Source organism: Synchiropus splendidus, chromosome 1, assembly GCF_027744825.2.
Source record: "Synchiropus splendidus isolate RoL2022-P1 chromosome 1, RoL_Sspl_1.0, whole genome shotgun sequence".
In the NCBI taxonomy this organism is placed as follows: domain Eukaryota; kingdom Metazoa; phylum Chordata; class Actinopteri; order Syngnathiformes; family Callionymidae; genus Synchiropus; species Synchiropus splendidus.
In genome coordinates, this window is record NC_071334.1 from 20,717,181 (window position 1) to 20,736,220 (window position 19,040).

Sequence of the window (19,040 nt, forward strand, 5' to 3'; positions counted from 1 at the left end):
ATAGTTTTACGGGGGCAAAGACTGGATCAATGCTGCGGCAACAGTCGGCATCATGAGACCCAGACTCACCTTTCCCCAGAACATGGTCCAGACAGAGTCTGTCCCAGGACAAACAAGATCTCCTGCTCTCTCAGGATCAGTTCAGTTCTTTTGGTCACTACCCTCAGCACAAGAGTAGAAACTGATCAATAGCTTTTGGCTCAGCTCCTTCTTTACCTGGCAGAAGATGCACCTATCTCATCAATAATTAATCCCATTTAAATGTATTGAAAACATATTGAGTAATAAATCTTGCCCAAAACATTCATATCTGATTTGGAGTGTCAATGTATTTGAGATCAAATACTGTTTGCGTGCGTGTGTCAAAGGGGAGGGGCGGGGCTTGTCTCCAATGAGTGTCCTTAGAAGGAGAGTTGGATTTAAACCAAGGTTTTACGCGTTTAGTGAAGATGATTCTTCGAAAACAACGCGAAGCTGCTCACGCTCAAACTTGGATTTGTAATGACTGATGGTCTATGAGTACAACATTTAAAGGTGAGTTGTCAGACTATCTTTAGTGATCGTGTTTTGAGTTTAATATCAGTTGGATTGAAATACAAACTGATGCAGAATAAGCTCCGCAAGTGAGGTGAGGGGGGCGTGATTGCGCGGGGAGGAGGCCTGCAGGCGGGGAGCTTCTGCCGTCAGTCCTGGGACTCGGCGGGCGACATGGAGATGTTGCGTCGCTCCTCCGTGTTCGCTGCCGAGGTCTTCGACCGCTCGCCCACCGACAAAGAGCTGGTGTCCCAAGCGAAAGCGCTGTGCCGCGACTATATCCACTCCAGGCTGCACCGCGCCGGAGTCGGGTGGTCCAAACCCGAGCATGGACTGGCCGCGTCAGGTGGGACGCTGGGGGAGGTGTCGTCGGTTCTCCTGTGGTTGGGTAAGTGACCGGAGCGGTCCATTGCTCCTGATGTCGAACCTACTCCTAAACAAAGTTTGTGGCGCTTGGGAACGTAAACACCTGCGAGGTGCTTTTATTGTGTGTCACTTCTGTTTATAGCCAGCTAAAAGCAATGGTTTATGGTCACTTAAATATGGCTTTTGTGAATTCACCCATTCATGTTCTTATTTATGGTGGAGTCGTGGGGTTCCCTCTTCTTATGCAGGGGACTCACAAGTGAGGGAATCCGGAAATTATAGTGAGCCTGCATGAATGTGTTTATTTCTCCTGCCATAGTTATGATGCAATGCCAAGCACCCAGCTTCAGTCACAGATTTAGATGGTGCTTGCTTTGAGGCGGGAAAAGTAACATTTTGTGAATCACATCAAAGCAATGCATGAATCTTTCAGGTGATGAGCTGGAGTACCTGCGGCCCAACGTGTACCGAAATGTTGCAAGGCAGCTCAACATCACAGTGGCGTCAGAGAGTGTTGTGTCTGACGCTTTCCTTGCTGTTGCTGCTGACATTTTCTCCACAGGTAATCATAAATGCAGATCAAAATCTTTGTGAAATAGCTCAATTTTACTGAACTATTTCTGAATATGTTGCAGGTCACAGTGTAGTACACTGTATACTTTGTGTGAGACCTGTTCAAACATGGAGCCAAAATAAAAAAAAAAGAGAAGGAGGCATGTCCTTTTAGGGAAGTTCATTGTGCACTGGGGTCTGGGAAGGAGGAACTAAAGAGCTGGGGAAAGTGCAGCAGAGATAACAAAAGTTTAAGGAAATGTGTTCAGTCTTAGAACAGCCGCATTACACAATCTGTCGAACTTTATATGCCATCAGTGGAGTGTGTGTGGAGCTCAAGTACACCGGTTTGTCGAGATCAAAAAAATGTGAGGGGAAAACAGTCGCTCCATATTAGGTTAAGCTCTCCCTGCCTTGAATAATTGTTACAGACTGTTTGGAACGTCACCCGGAGAGTTTGGCTTTCTTCCTCCGGGGATAAAACAGAGCAGTCGGTGGGCATAGCAAATTGGGCACTTGCACACTGATGACTATCAAGCTGCTTTGGAACACACTGTCTCCTAAGATCAGTCCACGAAAAGACGTGGCCTTAAATAGACTGGCAAAATAGACTGATGGAACTGTGCATCCATCACTCGTGAGGGTTGGAATTTAAAGAAGCTGCAGTTCAAACAGCTTTTTTGCTAACTTGAAAGATTTAAGCACATGACATGAGAACTTACATACAGACAGTTCAAGTATGATATACATGGTTCCTCAAAAACTATCATGAGCCGAGAGGAAGTTCTGTCAGGGAGGATATAAGATTTATTATTATTTTTTACACTGGAATATTGACTAAGACGACGAGACGATCGGGTTGTAATAGCACAATACTGTAACCAGCAGACAATTCACATCCTGAAGAGTGCTCTTTTTGACAGTACTAATCGTGTGCCTACTGTAGTGATCCAGGAAGAACTCAGTTGAGTTGGGGCACATGTAATGACCTTTGCAAACACAGATTCTACTCACATGTGAGGTGATCATGTAGGTAGACAGGTTAGACCATTTCCTTCTGCGTGTACAGGCTAATGACGTATAGATTCTTTCTTTCACAGGAACATTTTTCAGTGTACCAATTCCAGGTTAACCACATTATTCAATGTGATGTCACGATCAAAACATCCATGATGACGGAGAGGAAATGCAATTGCACTGATGGAAGGAAAAATTGAAGCTTAAAAAAACTTCAGGATTCAAATACAAAAAGTGTTCAGTGCATTCAAGTCAGTCAAATCTTTCAATGTGATTAATTCAATATAAAACTTTGACTGAGAACAACATGAGAGTGAGCAGAGCCAAGATAGAGGAAAATGATGAGCCATTTCAAAACTGAACTTTGCCATCTTGATGTCTTACTCGTGGCAACATATACCTATCAACATAATTTCATGTATATCATTAATATTACATTGGTTTAAAAAAATATTCCAAGCCCAATGTAGCCCCACAACAGTTAAATCGCTTGCAAATTAGATCTGTGTCCTTCATCAATCATGGAACATTTCAGAAAACAAACAGAAAATAGTCTATATAGGGTTGAATGTCCGGTGATTGACAGGTAAAATGCGCCACTACTGTGGGGTCCCTCAGCATCCTGCTGCCCTGGGGTCCGTGTTTTGTCCCAAAGTAGGCCAGAGAGGCACGTTGGGTGGATTCTTGGCCAGTGTTCTTGTATTTGTTCATCCAGTGATGCAGGCATGGACCCGGCTGACCTGATAACAAACTTCTGTCTCACTCAGATGAATTGTGAAACATTTGCACAACTCATTTAATGCTTTATCCTCAGGTGTCACATGGGGAAAAGTGGTCTCTTTATATGCTGTAGCGGGAGCTCTGGCTGTTGACTGTGTCCGCCATGGACATCCAGCCATGGTGCACACCATCGTCGACTGCATGGGGGAGTTTGTCCGCAAGAGTCTGAGCTCCTGGTTGAAAAGGAGAGGTGGCTGGGTAAGAAAAACCTAATTGAGTGTTAAGCATGATGACTATAAATATTGCATTTTTGAAGGACAAACATGATTTTTGTGTGTGTAAAACATGAGTCAGTGGCTTTAGAGAAGGCATACAATCCGGTCTCCTATGGAGAAGCTAGAAAATTATGGGGAGCGGGGGTGGATTGATCAAAGTTTCTACCCTGTTGCGGATGCTCACTATTGGCCGTGAACTCTGGGTTGTTGCTGAAGCTGGTGGCTTTGTGTCTGACACATTAAGGGTTCACCCCTGAGTTTGTGAGGTCAGCTGTTTTATGATCTGGTGAATAAAGGGATTGATTTTTAAGGAGTGACAAGTTACCGGTGATGCGTTTCAGAGCTAAGATGTGGGATAATGTGTGCAGACAATAGCTAAAATGAAATGAGCAGTCAAAAAACCTCTGTTTCGAATCAGTTTGAATGTCCCGTTTAAGCATTTTCATATCCTACTGGATTTTCATGATTACTTCCATGGGGTTTATGTAATTCCTTGCAAAAGAGTTCTATTTGTGATCTAGAGTGTCCCACACAGTTGTGGCGTAAGACCATTTGGTGTTGTCAGGCCGTGAAACAAACCAATGAGCAAAACCAGTGCTGCATTAAGATACAAATGTGTTATCCAACAACCCGCAGGGTGTGGATGATTGTATATTCCGGAAGAGCCTGACACAGCAGGCTGTGACTCTGGATTAAGATCTTAATATTTTCACTGAATTACATTGACCTTTTTCATCCTCAGACTTGGCATTTTTTTTTTAGAAATTTCAAAACCTCTTAGGGTGGCCAAATGGTCAGCACTCTCGCCTTGCTGCAAGAAGGTTGCGGGTTTGATTTCCGGGTCTGATCGGAGGGCTTTGCATGTTCTCCTTGGGCCTGCGTGGGTTTCCTCCCACAGCCCAAAGAGACAGGGTGTATTCCTGCCTCTCACCCAATGACCTCTGGGATAGGCTCCAGCACTCCCTGCAACCTGGAACAGGACTAAGCACTGGTTAACTGAAGATGCATGTATGCATGACAAAACTTCTTGTCAAAGAGGTTTAATGGAGAGGTTGCTTGAAAGCCGTGAACTTTGAGTGTCTTGTATTCGTGGGGATCGATAAATCAATAAAAACTTGTTAACAAAGACAATGGTCTTCGTGTGACAGTTAGATAATGAATTGAGCCAACAAAGGTTTAATTTTCTTTGACCCATATGTGCTGAGTTAAACCCCTACACCTTATATAGAGAATTTTGACCAAACAATTGCACCATGTTAAATTTATTGGTAGAATTGATGAAGGACTAAGTAATGTACTGTGTTGATCAGACCTGGGCCACATTGTATTCTAATATTGCTGCAAATGATTTTGAATTCTATGCTATTCTTTTCGTACATATTTATGAGTTTTTTAATCTGTTTGAATCTATTGAACTAAAATGTGTGCAGAAATGTATTATTTTACTATTTAGGTTTTTGCATGGCCTAATAACAGATTATCTTAATATTGAGATATACTATTCATATTTGTAATTGAAATGTATTGATTCATATTGTACATATTAGATATTGACAATCTAGCAGTTTAAAATACATTTCACTCATGTTTTTCCTAAACTGTGTTTACAGCTATTCGCTTGAACCTCAGTGAAGTTTTGGCCTGGTGTTCTGCAACAAAGTGAAGAGCTGTGTAACATTATACATTTAAAGGAAGGGTCTGTTTTGAGGGTAATAATTCCACTCTGAGAGGATCCTACAGGACATTTGAGGCCTTAAGAGGGTGAAGTGTTCTGCATCAAGAGTGACAGTTAAAAGTGCTGGTTCATTGCTCAAGTGCTCGTCTATAGTTTTTGGAGTAGGACTAAGAATTGGAGAACAGCTTGCACCTCTCAGCAAATGCCATGAGAATATAATCCAAAACAAATATTGTAAAAATCTGTCACAGACATATTACAGCTCAATGAATTGTGTTTCCGTGTCGTCCTGCAGGGTGATGTGACTAAATGTGTTATCAACACTGACCCCAGCTTCTACTCCCACTGGCTCGTGTCGTCTCTGCTAACGTTTGGACACTGTGTGAAAGCTGTCGTGCTTTACCTCCTCAGGGAGAAGTGAAAGCAGCACAATGGATTCTGCAGTTCCGCTAAAGAAAGAAAAAAGTAATCCACCTTTTTGGATTGTGTTTGCACTCACTCACAGAGACCACACAGACTCGCTGTTCATCTTTCATCTTCCTGATTGTTTATTTATTGGTGAAAGTGAATATGACGCCACAAATGTGATCTAGATTTGTAAAATCACCTTATTTGTCTCACATTAGTTTTCCTCCTGAAAAGTTGTGGGTTGGCGGCTTCTAGTGGTCGAAAATGTCTCTGACTATTTTCTTAAACGTGTCGTGTTTTTACACCAACTTTGAGCACTTCGATAACATTTCAGACAATGCTTTGGGTTTTATTCTAAGAATAAATGTTCAATAAGTAGTTGAAATGTTGCATCTATGCAGTATTTGCAAACTGTAAATAAGTTGTAAAATAAAATATTTGCTACAATACTGTTCCTTTAAAGATTTATTAAAAAAAAAAAGTAGAATTTGTGTTTGTTAAGGTAACAAGGATGGTGTTTATTTTAAAACATCAACTGATGGCTTTGTATTGGTCCACTGTGTGGTTGTGTACATCAGCCTCGTCATGGAGATCTGTGATGTAATGAAATTCACGTGTGTGAATTATGAAATATGTCTGAAAACGTGTAAGCAATATAAGCGTTGCACGCTATTGCAGCCGTTTTTCAAAAGGGACGTGATTTATTTTAGATAAATTAACTTTCTAGATGTGTAGTGATGCCGCTTTAACCATCGCAGCAGTTTAACAAACCTGCTGTCAGTCCGGGTTGGGTATAAAAGCCACTGGTCACATTATCAAAGGCCAACTTCCAGGTTTTTGAAATAAATTGTACGGTGTCTGAAAAAGACTAAGTTGCTCAAGAAAGTGCTACGTCGCCCTCCATTGATTGGACCAAATGTACTTCCTGGTTTAGATAACTGACTGTTTTATTGGCTGACATACATGTGGACCCGCCTCTTTCCGGAGTCCACATTTTGTTGCCTTCCCATTGGTCGATTGGGTCAGAGTGCAAAGAACAACAAACAAAACGGGGTGAAGACCGTCGGGATGGATGCAGGTAAACCTCATTTAGACTCCTGTTTTAAGATCTATATACTTAGATGACCAGGTTACCATTAGAGCGATATCACTGGCCCCGGCTCCTGTTTGTTGTTGGTGACAAGCATCGGCCTATGTTGCGGTACAGCTTAGCTTGGCTAAAGTGATGACTAAAGCTAAGTGCTAATTGACGCTAGCTTGCTGCTGTTGTCAAAACTGACAGCTCTGTAAACGGCGATATCACGTTCCGCTCTTTGGACACCAGGCATGTGTTTATCACGGATTTTTAATCTTCATCAAACCGAAACATTTGTCTGTCATACAATTTCGGTTCGCCTCGGGTCCAACATCCCAGACGGTCAACAGTGCTGTTAGCTTTTGCATCGCGAAAGATGAGAAATACATTTTCCCAAGTGTTTTTCGTAAGTGCCCTTTATTTGTGCTTTGCCATGTGTCATTGTAATGGATTTCTACTGTTACTGGGTATCATTTAAAATATGTTTTCATAATACTTTTGGCAAAATTACTCATTATTTTAGATAATGCTGAATTTTGGATCCACATTCGATCTGCTCAAGAGACCAGGCGACTTCTGAATGCAATGCAGGACCTTCGTAGATTAGCGTTTTCCCGAACTAGTTTTGTTTAAGAAACTAATGTTTCCCAATCAGTCGAAATGTCTGTGGTACGGGAAAGGAAAGGAGTTCACCAAGCGGGACAAATACTATGCAGTAAAAGCATGTCATGTGCAAATTGTCCTTTCTTGTTGACCCTGTCCTGAATATGATGAGTTGTAGTGTTCAAGAATGGCCATTAAAGTTGTAGCTTTTCCACTATAACTCGGGTTTATGATGTTTGTCTATGTGCCATACTGCTATACCCATCTGACCAACAGTCTGATCAGAAGGCAATTCTTCTCATTCAGCTACCCTGACTTATGACACACTTCGATTTGGAGAGTTTGAAGAGTTTCCTGAGACATCAGACCCTGTGTGGATCTTAGGAAAAGAGTACAGTGCACTCACAGGTAAGGCAATTTAGGAACGTGCAGGGATCAGTTTGATATGCAATTATTTTGTATCAGACAAATCGATGCAGTTGTGCAGTCCCAAAAATATTCCAAGTTGAAATATGGTTTCCAAGTTATGACCCAAATTATCTTGTGCAATAAATGAATCGCTTTGAATTTGCAGAGAGAGATGAAATTCTATGTGACATTACATCACGACTGTGGTTTACATACAGAAAAAACTTTCCACCAATTGGTGAGTATCAGAAGACATATTTTGTTTCTGTCTAAAGAAGTATCTCTCTGAATGACTCAATATTGTGAATGCGACCCAGGAGGGACTGGACCAACATCCGATACCGGATGGGGATGTATGCTGCGATGTGGGCAGATGATCCTTGGCGAGGCCTTGATGTGTCGACATTTGGGAAGAGGTAAGACAACTCTCAGCTGTTGTTTTGAGAAGGCCAATCCTACCAAGTAGATGATAACGTTTTTGTTTTCAGACTGGAGATGGACCAAAGGCCAAAAACAAAGAGAGGATTACCTTAGTATTCTCAACGCCTTCATTGACAAGAAAGACTGCTACTATTCCATCCATCAAATTGGTAAGTGTACGTCTTTTGACCATCCTGGAAGACTCATATAAACAGTCAGGCTAAAGTTTAAAATGATTTTGGGCTCTTATCTTTGCAGCTCAAATGGGCGTTGGGGAAGGAAAGCCTATAGGTCAGTGGTATGGACCGAACACAGTGGCCCAGGTTCTAAAGTGAGTATAACTCAAGCAAATTATAAAATGCTTGATTACTACTCTCCTTGTTAAGAGTTATTATTCCAAGTCTTCTGCCTTTCTTATTTTTGTGTAACCAAATCCAAATGTTGTGTCACTGCATTGTTGCTTTGAAGACACAATATATAATATAAAAACATTAGATGAGAGTGAAAGGCAGATGGTGACAGTAATATACTTTTCCCTGACTCACTTAAATGGTATTTCTGCAGGACTGCAGTGAACCCAGATATTCTTGGACGGGACATAACACTGAGAGCACAAACCAATCAAATTATCCTACAGAACGTGCTTTCCCCTCCCAGTGTCAGATTCTGCCGACGCATCCCTCTACTATATTGAGAGTCAATATACAAGGCTGAGACACTTGCGCAAAAGTCTTACTTGAATGGCAATGTCATAATGACAGTGAGCTTTGCAGATGTACAGACATTTTCAGCAGGCAAGAGCAGTATGTTATGTTGGTCATTTTGCTTGTCACCAATACAAAGCTATGACCCGCTTTGCATTGTACAGTGTGTTCTATTAGATCGGGGGAAAACACATCTAAAAGTGAAGAATAACTTTAAAATCCAACACTAATTTCTAAAGTCGATAACTGTCTTACATGGGAGACTTTTGTGCTGGAGGTCATGTTCCTCTGTGACTCACACCCATAAAATTATGTTTTCTGCTTATGTGGATATGTAGTTCATCTGATGAACTTTGGCTCTTTCCTTTTATTTTAGAAAACTGGTTGTGTTTGATACGTGGAGCAGACTGGTTGTCCATGTGGCGATGGACAACACGGTGGTCATTGAGGAGATAAGTGAGTGCAGTGGAGCCTGTTCCTGCTGTGTTATCATTAGCACAACCAGTCAAACCTTCTCTTTGGACAGTGTTTTCTTTTCTGGTGTCACTTCTCTCATTTTGTCCAAAGCAATCTTGAGATATTTAAGTTATATTTTTTGAATTAGCTTCAATTGGAAACAGTGTTTCCATTTGCTTCTTTTGGTGTCTTCACTAAATCACCCCACACTTTCTTGAAGCCTGTCTGCTTTTTTGCTTACCATGTTTATTTCATTGCAAATGTCACTGCAGAACGCCTCTGTATGCCGTGGCTGGACACGTGCGGCGAGGCTGGGGCTGCTGGAGAGATAAACGGCTGCCTGGAGGGAGCTTGTGCTTTGGCTGAGGAGGAGACAGCTCTCTGGAAACCCCTTGTCTTGCTGATCCCCCTCAGGCTGGGCCTGAGCGACATCAACGAGGCGTACATCGAAACCTTAAAGGTGAGCCCACGTTTTTTTCTCCCTAACGTAATTGTCTAGATTGTGCTTTAAAAGGGAAAAGATGGGCGAGTGGTCACCACGATTTGGCGACAAATGTGCTGGCTCTTATGGACTTCTGTAAATCTAGCTGGCTTTCTGCGGGGTCCTTAATGATCTACCTTAAAAGGTGGCGCTTCATGTTGACAGAATGAATGTGAAAGTCTCAGCATAGAGGGCCCATATGCAGCTAAAGCGCTGGGGAGAACCCTGATATCGATATGAATGATGTGCTTGTTTTGTGTTGCATTACACATTAGCTCCTGACTGGTATTGTTCTGGAAAACCATTAGCAGAAGCTTTTATGGTCGACAAGAATAGACTGCTATAAATCCTCTCGTCTACTCTCACAGCAATGCTTCATGCTGCCTCAGTCTCTGGGCGTTATTGGGGGCAAACCTAACAGTGCCCATTACTTCATTGGTTATGTAGGTATGTGTCCTTTTCTGTGCTTCCCTGATTTTCCCATGTTCATATAAGATGGCTGTCCTAACAGAAGGTTGTCATTCTCCCCACCGTCAGGAGAAGAACTAATCTATCTAGACCCGCACACCACTCAACCTGCTGTGGACTCTTGTGAGGACGGTCAGGTCCCAGATGAGTCCTACCATTGCCAGCATCCGCCCTGCCGCATGCACATCTGTGAACTGGATCCGTCCATCGCAGCCGTATGTTCCAGTGAACCGACCTTTGGCATTCATCATCTCCAACTGAAGCCTTGATTGTTCTTGAGAATAGGCCTGCCATTGCTGACTTCTCTTCTGCTGTGTGACAGGGTTTCTTCTGCAGAACAGAGGACGAGTTTGATGACTGGTGTATGCGCATTAGAAGGGTACGTTTGTCTGAACACTGCTCTTTTGTGGTTGGTGCGAAGCGGTGAAAATCTGAAATTCCAGCAGTCTGCCTGCAGTGTCATACTACAGTGGCCCCTTCAGGGCCTCAATGTTTTTTTTAATCAGTGGCATTATTTGGCTATGAAAGGTGAATGTATGCAGTGAATAATGAACAGTGACTTACTGACAGTGCAGTGGAAGATTGCCCTGAACTCACTCCCAAGTCTTTATTAGCGTTACATCATTGCCTCCTGAGAAGCACATGCCTTTTAATATGCATATCATTTTTTATATAACTTTTTTTTTAAATATAACACGATTGGGAATGCCCCGATACCGGCTTCAGCAGTCGCACTAACACAGGCCTACTTTGCTGTACTTAAATACTCTAGCCAATACCTACTACAGTATATGTAGACCAGTAGCCAGTACCAGGATCTTCTATATTATATATCTGCATATGTGTAGATCACTCAGGCTCACCTTAAAATGTTCAAAGTGAAATCTGTAGCAGCGGTTCCATGTTTGTTCATGGAAGGTGTTGGAAATTAACTATTCACATCAGCAGGTACTCAAATATCAGTACTCAAAAATAGTGGTATCGGAACATCCCTATAAATTATCATTAATAATTGGTATTATGTTATTGTTTACCTCAAGGTTCAGAATTTTGATTTTCTAGATGAGCAACAACTGAACTAGTCCCTCATAGCTGTGAGTTCATGAAGTTACTTCATTTAATACGCGTCACATTTTGTCTTCCAGTTGTCCTGCAAAAAAGGAGGCCTGCCCATGTTTGAGCTGGTGGACAGTCAGCCCTCACATATGGTCAGCATGGACGCGCTCAACCTTACTCCTGGTAAACAACTTCAAGTCATTTAAAATGGTGGGCTCCATGAGTGACTTCATCTGCTATCTTTGCTCTCCTTAGACTTCTCTGATTCCGATCGACTAGAGAGGTTCTTTGACTCGGAGGATGAAGAGTTCGAGATACTATCCTTGTGAGGAATTGATGAACAATAAGTGACTGTTCTTGACGCGAGGAGGAAGATTTTTTCTCTGCTGCCAGAAGGGACGAGCATCACTGGACACATGCCGCGCCTCACGCAGCGTTTCCGCATTAACTCCATGTGCTCCGACTCTGGTGGAAGCCGGAGCTCAGGACACAGATGTGTTGACACATCCCCACCTTTGACTTTCCATTCTGGTCTTAACATGATTAATCTGAAGTGATACGGTGCCTTTCCCTAACTTGTAAAATTGTCACTGCGCTCGCTCCAAGATCCTTCAAGTTCATGGCTCCCATGGTGACTGTTGGGAGAGAAACCAAATTCTATCATTTGCAATGAAGACATTTCTCTGACACATATTGTATTTATTTACTCGCCACATATGTAGACTAAGAGCTATTGAAGTGTAAGAGGATTCTGAAATAAAGTCAAGCCCTGATATTTTGCAGTGGATCACCTCTGTTAGTGATAAAAGTCGATACGTTGGGTGCTACAGTACTCACAGCACGACTGTTAAGAACGGTACTCCTCTCACTCACACATCTCCAGTTCATGTGTAATACACATACCTGTACTTCTTCAAAGCTTTGCCTGCACACTGAAACTCTAGTCATTCCTGCCTTCAATCAGTGTCCAGTAATTCACAATGATGGTAGTCATTCACCTACCCCCTGTATTAGCATCAGCAGTTTTTTTTGTTTGACGTTGCACTTAAAAGTGTTATGTAGTGTATTTCACCCACATGCAACGATCATGATAAATCATGCAGCTTCATACTTAAAAGCACTGTATTTGTCACTTGCATTGAATGAGTGATGAACAATGTACCTGCACCAAAGGGTTTCTGAAGTTATGAAGGATTTATGAAAGTAACTCACATAATACAAACATTACTTTGATGTATCAGAGGACAATAGATAGTAGTTAAATGACATGTTCTAACTGTGTCTCCAGTGTCATGAGAGTCGGGGTAAAAGCCAAACCCACCGATCAACCATAAAATATGTTTTGGGCTGCAGGAGGAACGGAGAATGCAACACAGTAAAAGAATCTATTTAATAATTTCAATGTGACCTTTAAAATCAAGTTTGTAAAACAGTTCATGTACACCAGTTCACTTCCAGAGTTCCCCCAGTGGCTGGTTGTCAATGGAGTTCATGATGTTCAAGCTCTTTGTTGTAATGTCCTCGTGCACTTCCTGAACACTCTGCGAAGCATCGATGACCTGCAACAAGACACGTGATTAATACCTTGGTTAAAACTCCATCAACAGACCTGTCCTCTCAAAACAAACCTGCCAGTTGACCGTTTTATCTTTCATAAGCTGCTCGAACCTCTGTTGAACGGCCCGCTGAAAGCCACCAGTTTCATAACGCTCCTCGCCAAACTGCCCTCGCTGCGCCGCAGCGGCAGGACTGAGCTGCAGAAACATGACAAGATCCGGCTTTGGAAGACCCACGTCGGGGTTCATGCACCACTCCAGAGAGAAACCCTGAGATGGAGGAAAACATGTCGGGGACCATTTTCTCATGCGTTGCTCAGATTGTTGACTCACAGGTTTAGCCCCGGTGAAGGCGACTCCTGAGAAAGCGTAGCGATCCACAACCAGAGTGATGCCTTGTTCTAGTTTCTTCTTCATCAGAGGTCTGGGAAAATCATCAGGCCAGATCAAAAATGAGGGCAGCATAATGGGGGCACAACATTGCACAGTCAAAGCCAAGTTCTGGCAGTGGAATGATGTAACACAGCTGTCTCTGCATCACACAACACAGAGCTATAAGGTCTACACTACCTGCTGTGCTGAGACACACGGCTGTGTCACGGATCTGTGAGTATTGCGCTGATCTTGTTCTCCCACATTCTGCAATAACAACCATGACTAAACTACTTAGGAATTACCAATTGTGCTGCAGCACGGAAAGTGGCGTGCTGCGATCATGATAGACTCTCTGGCATTTGACATTTTGCCATGACACTGCTTCTGTAAATCATAACTCGTGCAAAGAACCTATTCTCCCACTCAGGTTAATCGACATAGAAATGGATTGCGAAATACGTCATAAAACGTTCTCTGATTTCCTCACACAAGTCGAATGACTACACAACATCAACTATATTAACAACTAAGATATAGACGCAAAAACAGATCGGCGCAAGTGAGTATCCAAACGCTTCCCTTCTCTGCTGGCTGGCCAACGTGATCAAAAGAAGTCACATGACACAAGCTTACACCATTTCCCATCGGTTCGCCGAGAACAGTAGGTGGACTGTGTGGTCCTCCAGGTCGCTCCTCTTCTCCAAGTAAGCGCTGATCAGTTGCCCGATGGTCGTTGTCCTGTCTGCCACAACATCGACACGTTACAGCTGTTCCAGAGACGCTAACCAAAACAAGTCGGGTGCTCACCGGGGAACCGCATCATCTCCGCCGGGTGTCCTTTCTGCTGCAGGGTCCGGACGAGCTGGCTGCACTGCGTCGTCTTCCCGGCCTTGTCGACACCCTCCAGAACAATAAGAGCTCCTCTCTTGCACGCCATGACACTTGGCTACAGGAACGAAACTCGGCCATGAAACAGCGGAATTGGCGCCTTTCTCACGCGCTGACGTATGCGTGACGTCACTCCGGCCCACATTACGCTTCCTGACAGATGTTTGTCATTTTAAACAACGTGAACATGTTGCACAAATGCGCCGATGTCCGTTTTTGCTGCCAGAGAAGACGAAAAGGCTTTTATCTATTTAAACGTGTCAGATCGTTGAGTCGCTAGATGGCAGTGTGGTGCACCGCTACATTCACCGAAGAAGAATTGTGTTTGTTGACGACAATGTTGACGATCGTGGTACCGCAGCACTGGATAAGTAGGAGGAGAAGTTTAGTGAAGTTGAAGACAGGCGGTTCATGAGAAGAACAAGTAAGTGATCCAAATGAGTGAAAAGAGCATGTCTTATAAAAGTCAAAGCTTTTTTAATTGTTTTATTTCTTTAAAATGGTGCACTGCATAGAAAGTTCGTGTTATTCACATTAATTATGTACTTTTACAATGGCTCGAATCTACTGCCCAAGCTTTAATCCCTTTGATTCATTCATTGCCCTTTGATTGTTGTGTTGGAAACAAACTATAATTAAACTACCATACTAATTTAGACCTGTGAAAAACATTTTTATTCCACACTGTAAGTAACTAACATCATGAAATTTTTTTTTTTTTTTTTTAATAATAATAAAAAAGCTTTGTGATCAGTGCGTCATGAGTCATGTGTTTGTGTTGGAGTTAGTTTTTATTTTTCAGTCATGACATCACTGGACGACCAATACAACAATGAATTAGTGAATTACAATTGTAGTCTTGACAGCAGACAATAGATGTTCAAATATGTCATGGATCTGTTAGTATGGCGCTGATCTTGTTCTCCCACATTCTGCAATAACGACCATGACTAAACTACTTAGGAATTACCAATTGTGCTGCAGCACGGAAAGTGACGTGCAGCGATCATGATAGACTCTCTGGCATTTGACATTTTCCCCTGACACGGCTGAAATTCTGTGAATCAACCGTCGCCCAAACAAGATGTCCACATGTTTTACAACGGACAGTGCCATCTGGTGGCCACAGAAGATCAGGACACTGTCACATGAAACCTCGTCAACCCTTCAAAACCGTGTCATGAAACCTCATTTACCCATCAGTAGAGCTGGGACAGAATTTTGATGTGTGTGGTTGTGTGCTGCAATGAAATGTTTTGTCAAAAAAATAGTGGCAGTGCTAACACCATACAATAATACTACTGCAACTACTACTACTACTACTACTACTACAAATAATAATAATAATAATCCGTTCAACCTTTTAAAAGTGTGTTTATATATTGTTTTCTATGTTGACGTAGTCTGTTTAGTGAATATTCTTCTTCTTCCATGCATATACATATTGTGATTTAATTTAATATAGATCATACTATGATGCAATAGTGACACAATTTATTTTGACAAGCTGTCCCCAATATTTCCATTTGCTATTTCAATTCCATTAAGAATCAGTGAACTCAAAGTGAACTTTTTTCTATTGTGAAACAGCAATAAAAATCAACCCTGTCACACTTTGCTCTTGTGACAGTATTTCAGGGCTTCTCTTATTGCCGCCAGCACCATGTCAACATTGGCTTTGCTACTGTTACATCCCATCAGTCCCACACGCAACACCTGCAAAAGAAAAAAAACCCTCATATTTATTTCAGTATTCTATTTAATTAAAGCATACAAATAACTGTGTTTCATCTTACCACACCAGCTGATGGTCCGAGACCACCAGAGATTTCCAGATTATGGTTTTTCATGATGTAGCCTGTGATTTCCTTCCAGTCGTAGCCATGCGGAGCCACTATGGTCGTAACTGTGGGCAGCCGCGCTCTCTGTAACAAGCAAGGTACCTTAGCTATTGTCGTGATTGTGATTCTTGACTCACCTTCTCTTGGACATAAAGCTTCAGCCCCATGCTCTCGAGGTTGGTGTGGAAATACTCTGCCACTTTTGCATGTCTTTCCCAGCAATTTTCAAGACCCTGTTGGTGTCAGAAAATAGTAACCGCAAGTATTTTATATATATATATATATATATATATATATATATATATATATATATATATATATATATATATATATATATATATATATATATATATAGTTATTCTACAGTGACTCTTTTTTTTCTCTTCAGTTTGCATCACAGTCCCTTTACATTGGACTGTCATGTAGTTATATAGGAATCTGAGATCTTCTGTCACACCTCCTCAACGAGAACCGCCAGACTCTCTCTCAAAGAATAGAATGCAGAAACTGGAGCAGTGTGGTGATATCTGCGGAGGGTTGAAGACAGTTTATAACACACATTACCACAACAAATCCACACTTAGGATTGACGCTGATCTTACACTCGTGTCGGCTTGTCGTCACATCCCCAGTAGTTTGCAAGCCAGCTCAGGTCCAACAAAAACGACACTGGCTTTGTCTTCCGGTTGAATATTTTCCGGCTGTTGATAAGTTTAGTTTCTGATTCAAAAGGAATCTTGAGGGATGTGCAAAAGTGCAGTGTTCCTACCAGGCTCTCTCACTGAAGGAGATAGGTGCTGTACCCGGTGGGGCATTCAGGACTTTCTGAGAGCCGGTGTACAGAATGTCTATCTCTGCAGAGACACACAGAAAGAAACGGAATCACTAGGTGATCACTTTTAACATTACAGCATTACTTTATTTCACCTGCTTTTATTTTATTCTGTTAAGTCCTTTTTTAATCTACATCTGCTTTCAATTCTTTTCATTTACATTACACCTTCAAATAAAAAATGTTGTGTTGTGTTGAAGATTTATTTTGGTAGATGTTGAATGTTGATGATTGTAGAATGCAGTTGATTTATTTGCCTCAATTTACATGGTAAAATGTGTTCCACAACTTCATCCTCTTCCATGCTGAATATACTTCACCCTGCTGGTCCATGCGCAGAGGTGCTCCTCCAATTGAAGCCACGGAATCCACCAGAAGTAAACAGTTGTATCTGCAGATGAGTCACAGCATCGATGAGATTGTCATCTCGGTTCACTCAAGACGCTTCATACTTGTGGCACAGCTGTCCGATGCCATCCAGTGGATGCAGCACACCTGTGGATGACTCCCCGTGTGTGATGAAGAACAGCACCGGTCTGTGCCTGGAGAGGGCCTGTGGTGAGCCAGTACGCTGTTACTACACTTAAAAAGACTTTTGGTCTGATGATAAAGTCTTCATCACCTCCTCGATTTCTGTGCTCGTGAAGATTCCACCAGGGGGCGCCACAATTGTGTTTACCTCAGCTCCTGAGATGACAGAAGTGGAAAGGCTATTTATGAAATTGGATAAGAAATGTGAAAACTGTAATAGGCCACATACCTTTTGAGTCGAACTATTTATTGCACCCAAGTTATTTTTATTTATGTATTTATTCTGAATCAACATTATTAAAACAGCATTAGTAGCCTTTTTGTTGCTGTTTTGTGGTCTTATTCTCTCATGAAATGTGACGGTTTTGCATATGAATAGTGGTATTGAAGTGATCTCTATTTCTAAAGTTACCTATCCTCTCTGCCATGTCAGCCGCCCGCTCCCCCCATATGCCGTTCACCGCCATGAGCACTCTGTCTCCCGCCTCCACAGCGTTGAAGATGGCACACTCCATGGCACAGTGGCCCGTGCCGCTCACCGCAAGAGTCATTCTGTTCTGGGTCTGGAACATGTACTGGATCCCGCTCTTGATGTCATTCATGAGCTGGGGTGAGAGGTTCATGGAATTAGTGGGTGGCATGAGGTCCGAGTTGCCAACTTACTTAACCAAGGTTTCTGAAGTTTCATTATTCATAAGCGCACAAAACAAAGATGAATGCAAGGGAGCACAATTTGTTTTGTTGGTACAAAGAGATTGTTTTGTTCCAAATCCACTTAGGACTCACTTTTATCCAAGGCAGAGTAGTGTGCAGTAGATTAGCACAAAGAAACTCGACCAGATTTCAAACAACGACAATGTAATTATTGGCACTCAGCTGGGGTCATATCGTCATGTCGTGTTTTCTATTATTTTATCAGCTTATTTTGTATTAAACATGTCATCATAACATACCCACGTACTGTATGTCTTTGTCGTACTGTAAAGTATTATTATAAGACATCACAGCAATAAGCACATTACAGTATACTGTATGCAAGCTCGTGTAGTATCATATATTTATTGTGCGATATGACATGTTTATGTTTCTTCTTTTAACACTAATGCTATAGCACAACTTGGATGTTAGCAGTGCTCTATGAAATTAAATATGAATTTTATTTCAGTTGTTGCATTGTTGCAACCAAAGGTTTGAACGTGAAAGCCATCAGACTGCAGCTTGACACTCCTGAGTAGTGAGTGTAAAATACTGCAGGATAACAGGAAAATACTGTGTTTGACTAGCATCAGAATATGAGTGTTTGAGTTGTGTTTGTGACTAACCTTCTCTGAAAGTTAATATTGAAGTAGTGGCAGTCTGAATTATATGACGAGAATTACACAGTCACTGTTGCATGAATGAAGAAATCATTTTATTACTCTATGCGTCCCATGTTACCTCAAATAATTCTGGATGCATGTGTCCGATGATGGGATTGGCTCCTGCCTTCAAGATGCGTGGGGGAACATTTGAAGGTCCTGGTCCAAACATGTGCCGGTGAGGAACATTCAGTTGCCTTTGCAGACATTTCGGTGTAGGCACGGAGATAGAGGACATCTTTCCTGTTGCGTGTCAATGCTGCTAAAGCAGAAGTGGAAATAAAAGCGTACTGGAAGTTGACAGTCTCCAAACCTGGGCGGAACACACGCCCCCCTGATGGACCAGTGGACACTTATGTTGACGCAAACAGTGGCTTCTGAGCTCCAAATTTTAGAGATAAGTTAGTCTGTGGGTGTAATGATTAACAGTGACTGTGCAGG

The 19,040-nt window shown here is 42.1% G+C and overlaps 4 protein-coding genes across 4 annotated transcripts; 2 read left to right on the forward strand and 2 right to left on the reverse strand.

Moving 5' to 3' along the window:
- Nucleotides 1-567: 567 nt before the first annotated feature.
- On the forward strand, nucleotides 568-5,583 carry boka (BCL2 family apoptosis regulator BOK a). Its single transcript, XM_053871334.1, has 4 exons — nucleotides 568-922; nucleotides 1,334-1,462; nucleotides 3,284-3,447; nucleotides 5,435-5,583. Exons 1-4 carry the CDS (start codon nucleotides 709-711, stop codon nucleotides 5,558-5,560), a joined length of 633 nt encoding a protein of 210 aa, XP_053727309.1. The 5' UTR covers nucleotides 568-708; the 3' UTR covers nucleotides 5,561-5,583.
- Nucleotides 5,584-6,475: 892 nt separating this feature from the next.
- On the forward strand, nucleotides 6,476-12,246 carry atg4b (autophagy related 4B, cysteine peptidase). Its single transcript, XM_053871301.1, has 13 exons — nucleotides 6,476-6,625; nucleotides 7,532-7,633; nucleotides 7,800-7,871; nucleotides 7,951-8,049; nucleotides 8,122-8,223; nucleotides 8,312-8,384; nucleotides 9,134-9,213; nucleotides 9,486-9,673; nucleotides 10,063-10,141; nucleotides 10,232-10,377; nucleotides 10,485-10,541; nucleotides 11,308-11,401; nucleotides 11,474-12,246. The coding sequence occupies exons 1-13, from the start codon at nucleotides 6,511-6,513 to the stop codon at nucleotides 11,545-11,547; spliced, it is 1,281 nt and encodes a 426-aa protein (XP_053727276.1). The 5' UTR covers nucleotides 6,476-6,510; the 3' UTR covers nucleotides 11,548-12,246.
- A 348-nt stretch (nucleotides 12,247-12,594) lies between these two features.
- On the reverse strand, nucleotides 12,595-14,310 carry dtymk (deoxythymidylate kinase (thymidylate kinase)). Its single transcript, XM_053871323.1, has 5 exons — nucleotides 13,957-14,310; nucleotides 13,783-13,891; nucleotides 13,108-13,198; nucleotides 12,847-13,044; nucleotides 12,595-12,777 (listed from the first exon to the last, which is right to left on the reverse strand). The coding sequence occupies exons 1-5, from the start codon at nucleotides 14,084-14,086 to the stop codon at nucleotides 12,667-12,669; spliced, it is 639 nt and encodes a 212-aa protein (XP_053727298.1). The 5' UTR covers nucleotides 14,087-14,310; the 3' UTR covers nucleotides 12,595-12,666.
- A 215-nt stretch (nucleotides 14,311-14,525) lies between these two features.
- On the reverse strand, nucleotides 14,526-18,899 carry agxta (alanine--glyoxylate and serine--pyruvate aminotransferase a). The gene is made up of 11 exons (XM_053871311.1): nucleotides 18,679-18,899; nucleotides 17,654-17,846; nucleotides 17,333-17,397; nucleotides 17,163-17,263; nucleotides 17,031-17,101; nucleotides 16,648-16,732; nucleotides 16,481-16,579; nucleotides 16,336-16,405; nucleotides 16,016-16,111; nucleotides 15,834-15,962; nucleotides 14,526-15,753 (listed from the first exon to the last, which is right to left on the reverse strand). Exons 1-11 carry the CDS (start codon nucleotides 18,835-18,837, stop codon nucleotides 15,646-15,648), a joined length of 1,176 nt encoding a protein of 391 aa, XP_053727286.1. The 5' UTR covers nucleotides 18,838-18,899; the 3' UTR covers nucleotides 14,526-15,645.
- Between the last annotated feature and the right edge of the window lie 141 nt (nucleotides 18,900-19,040).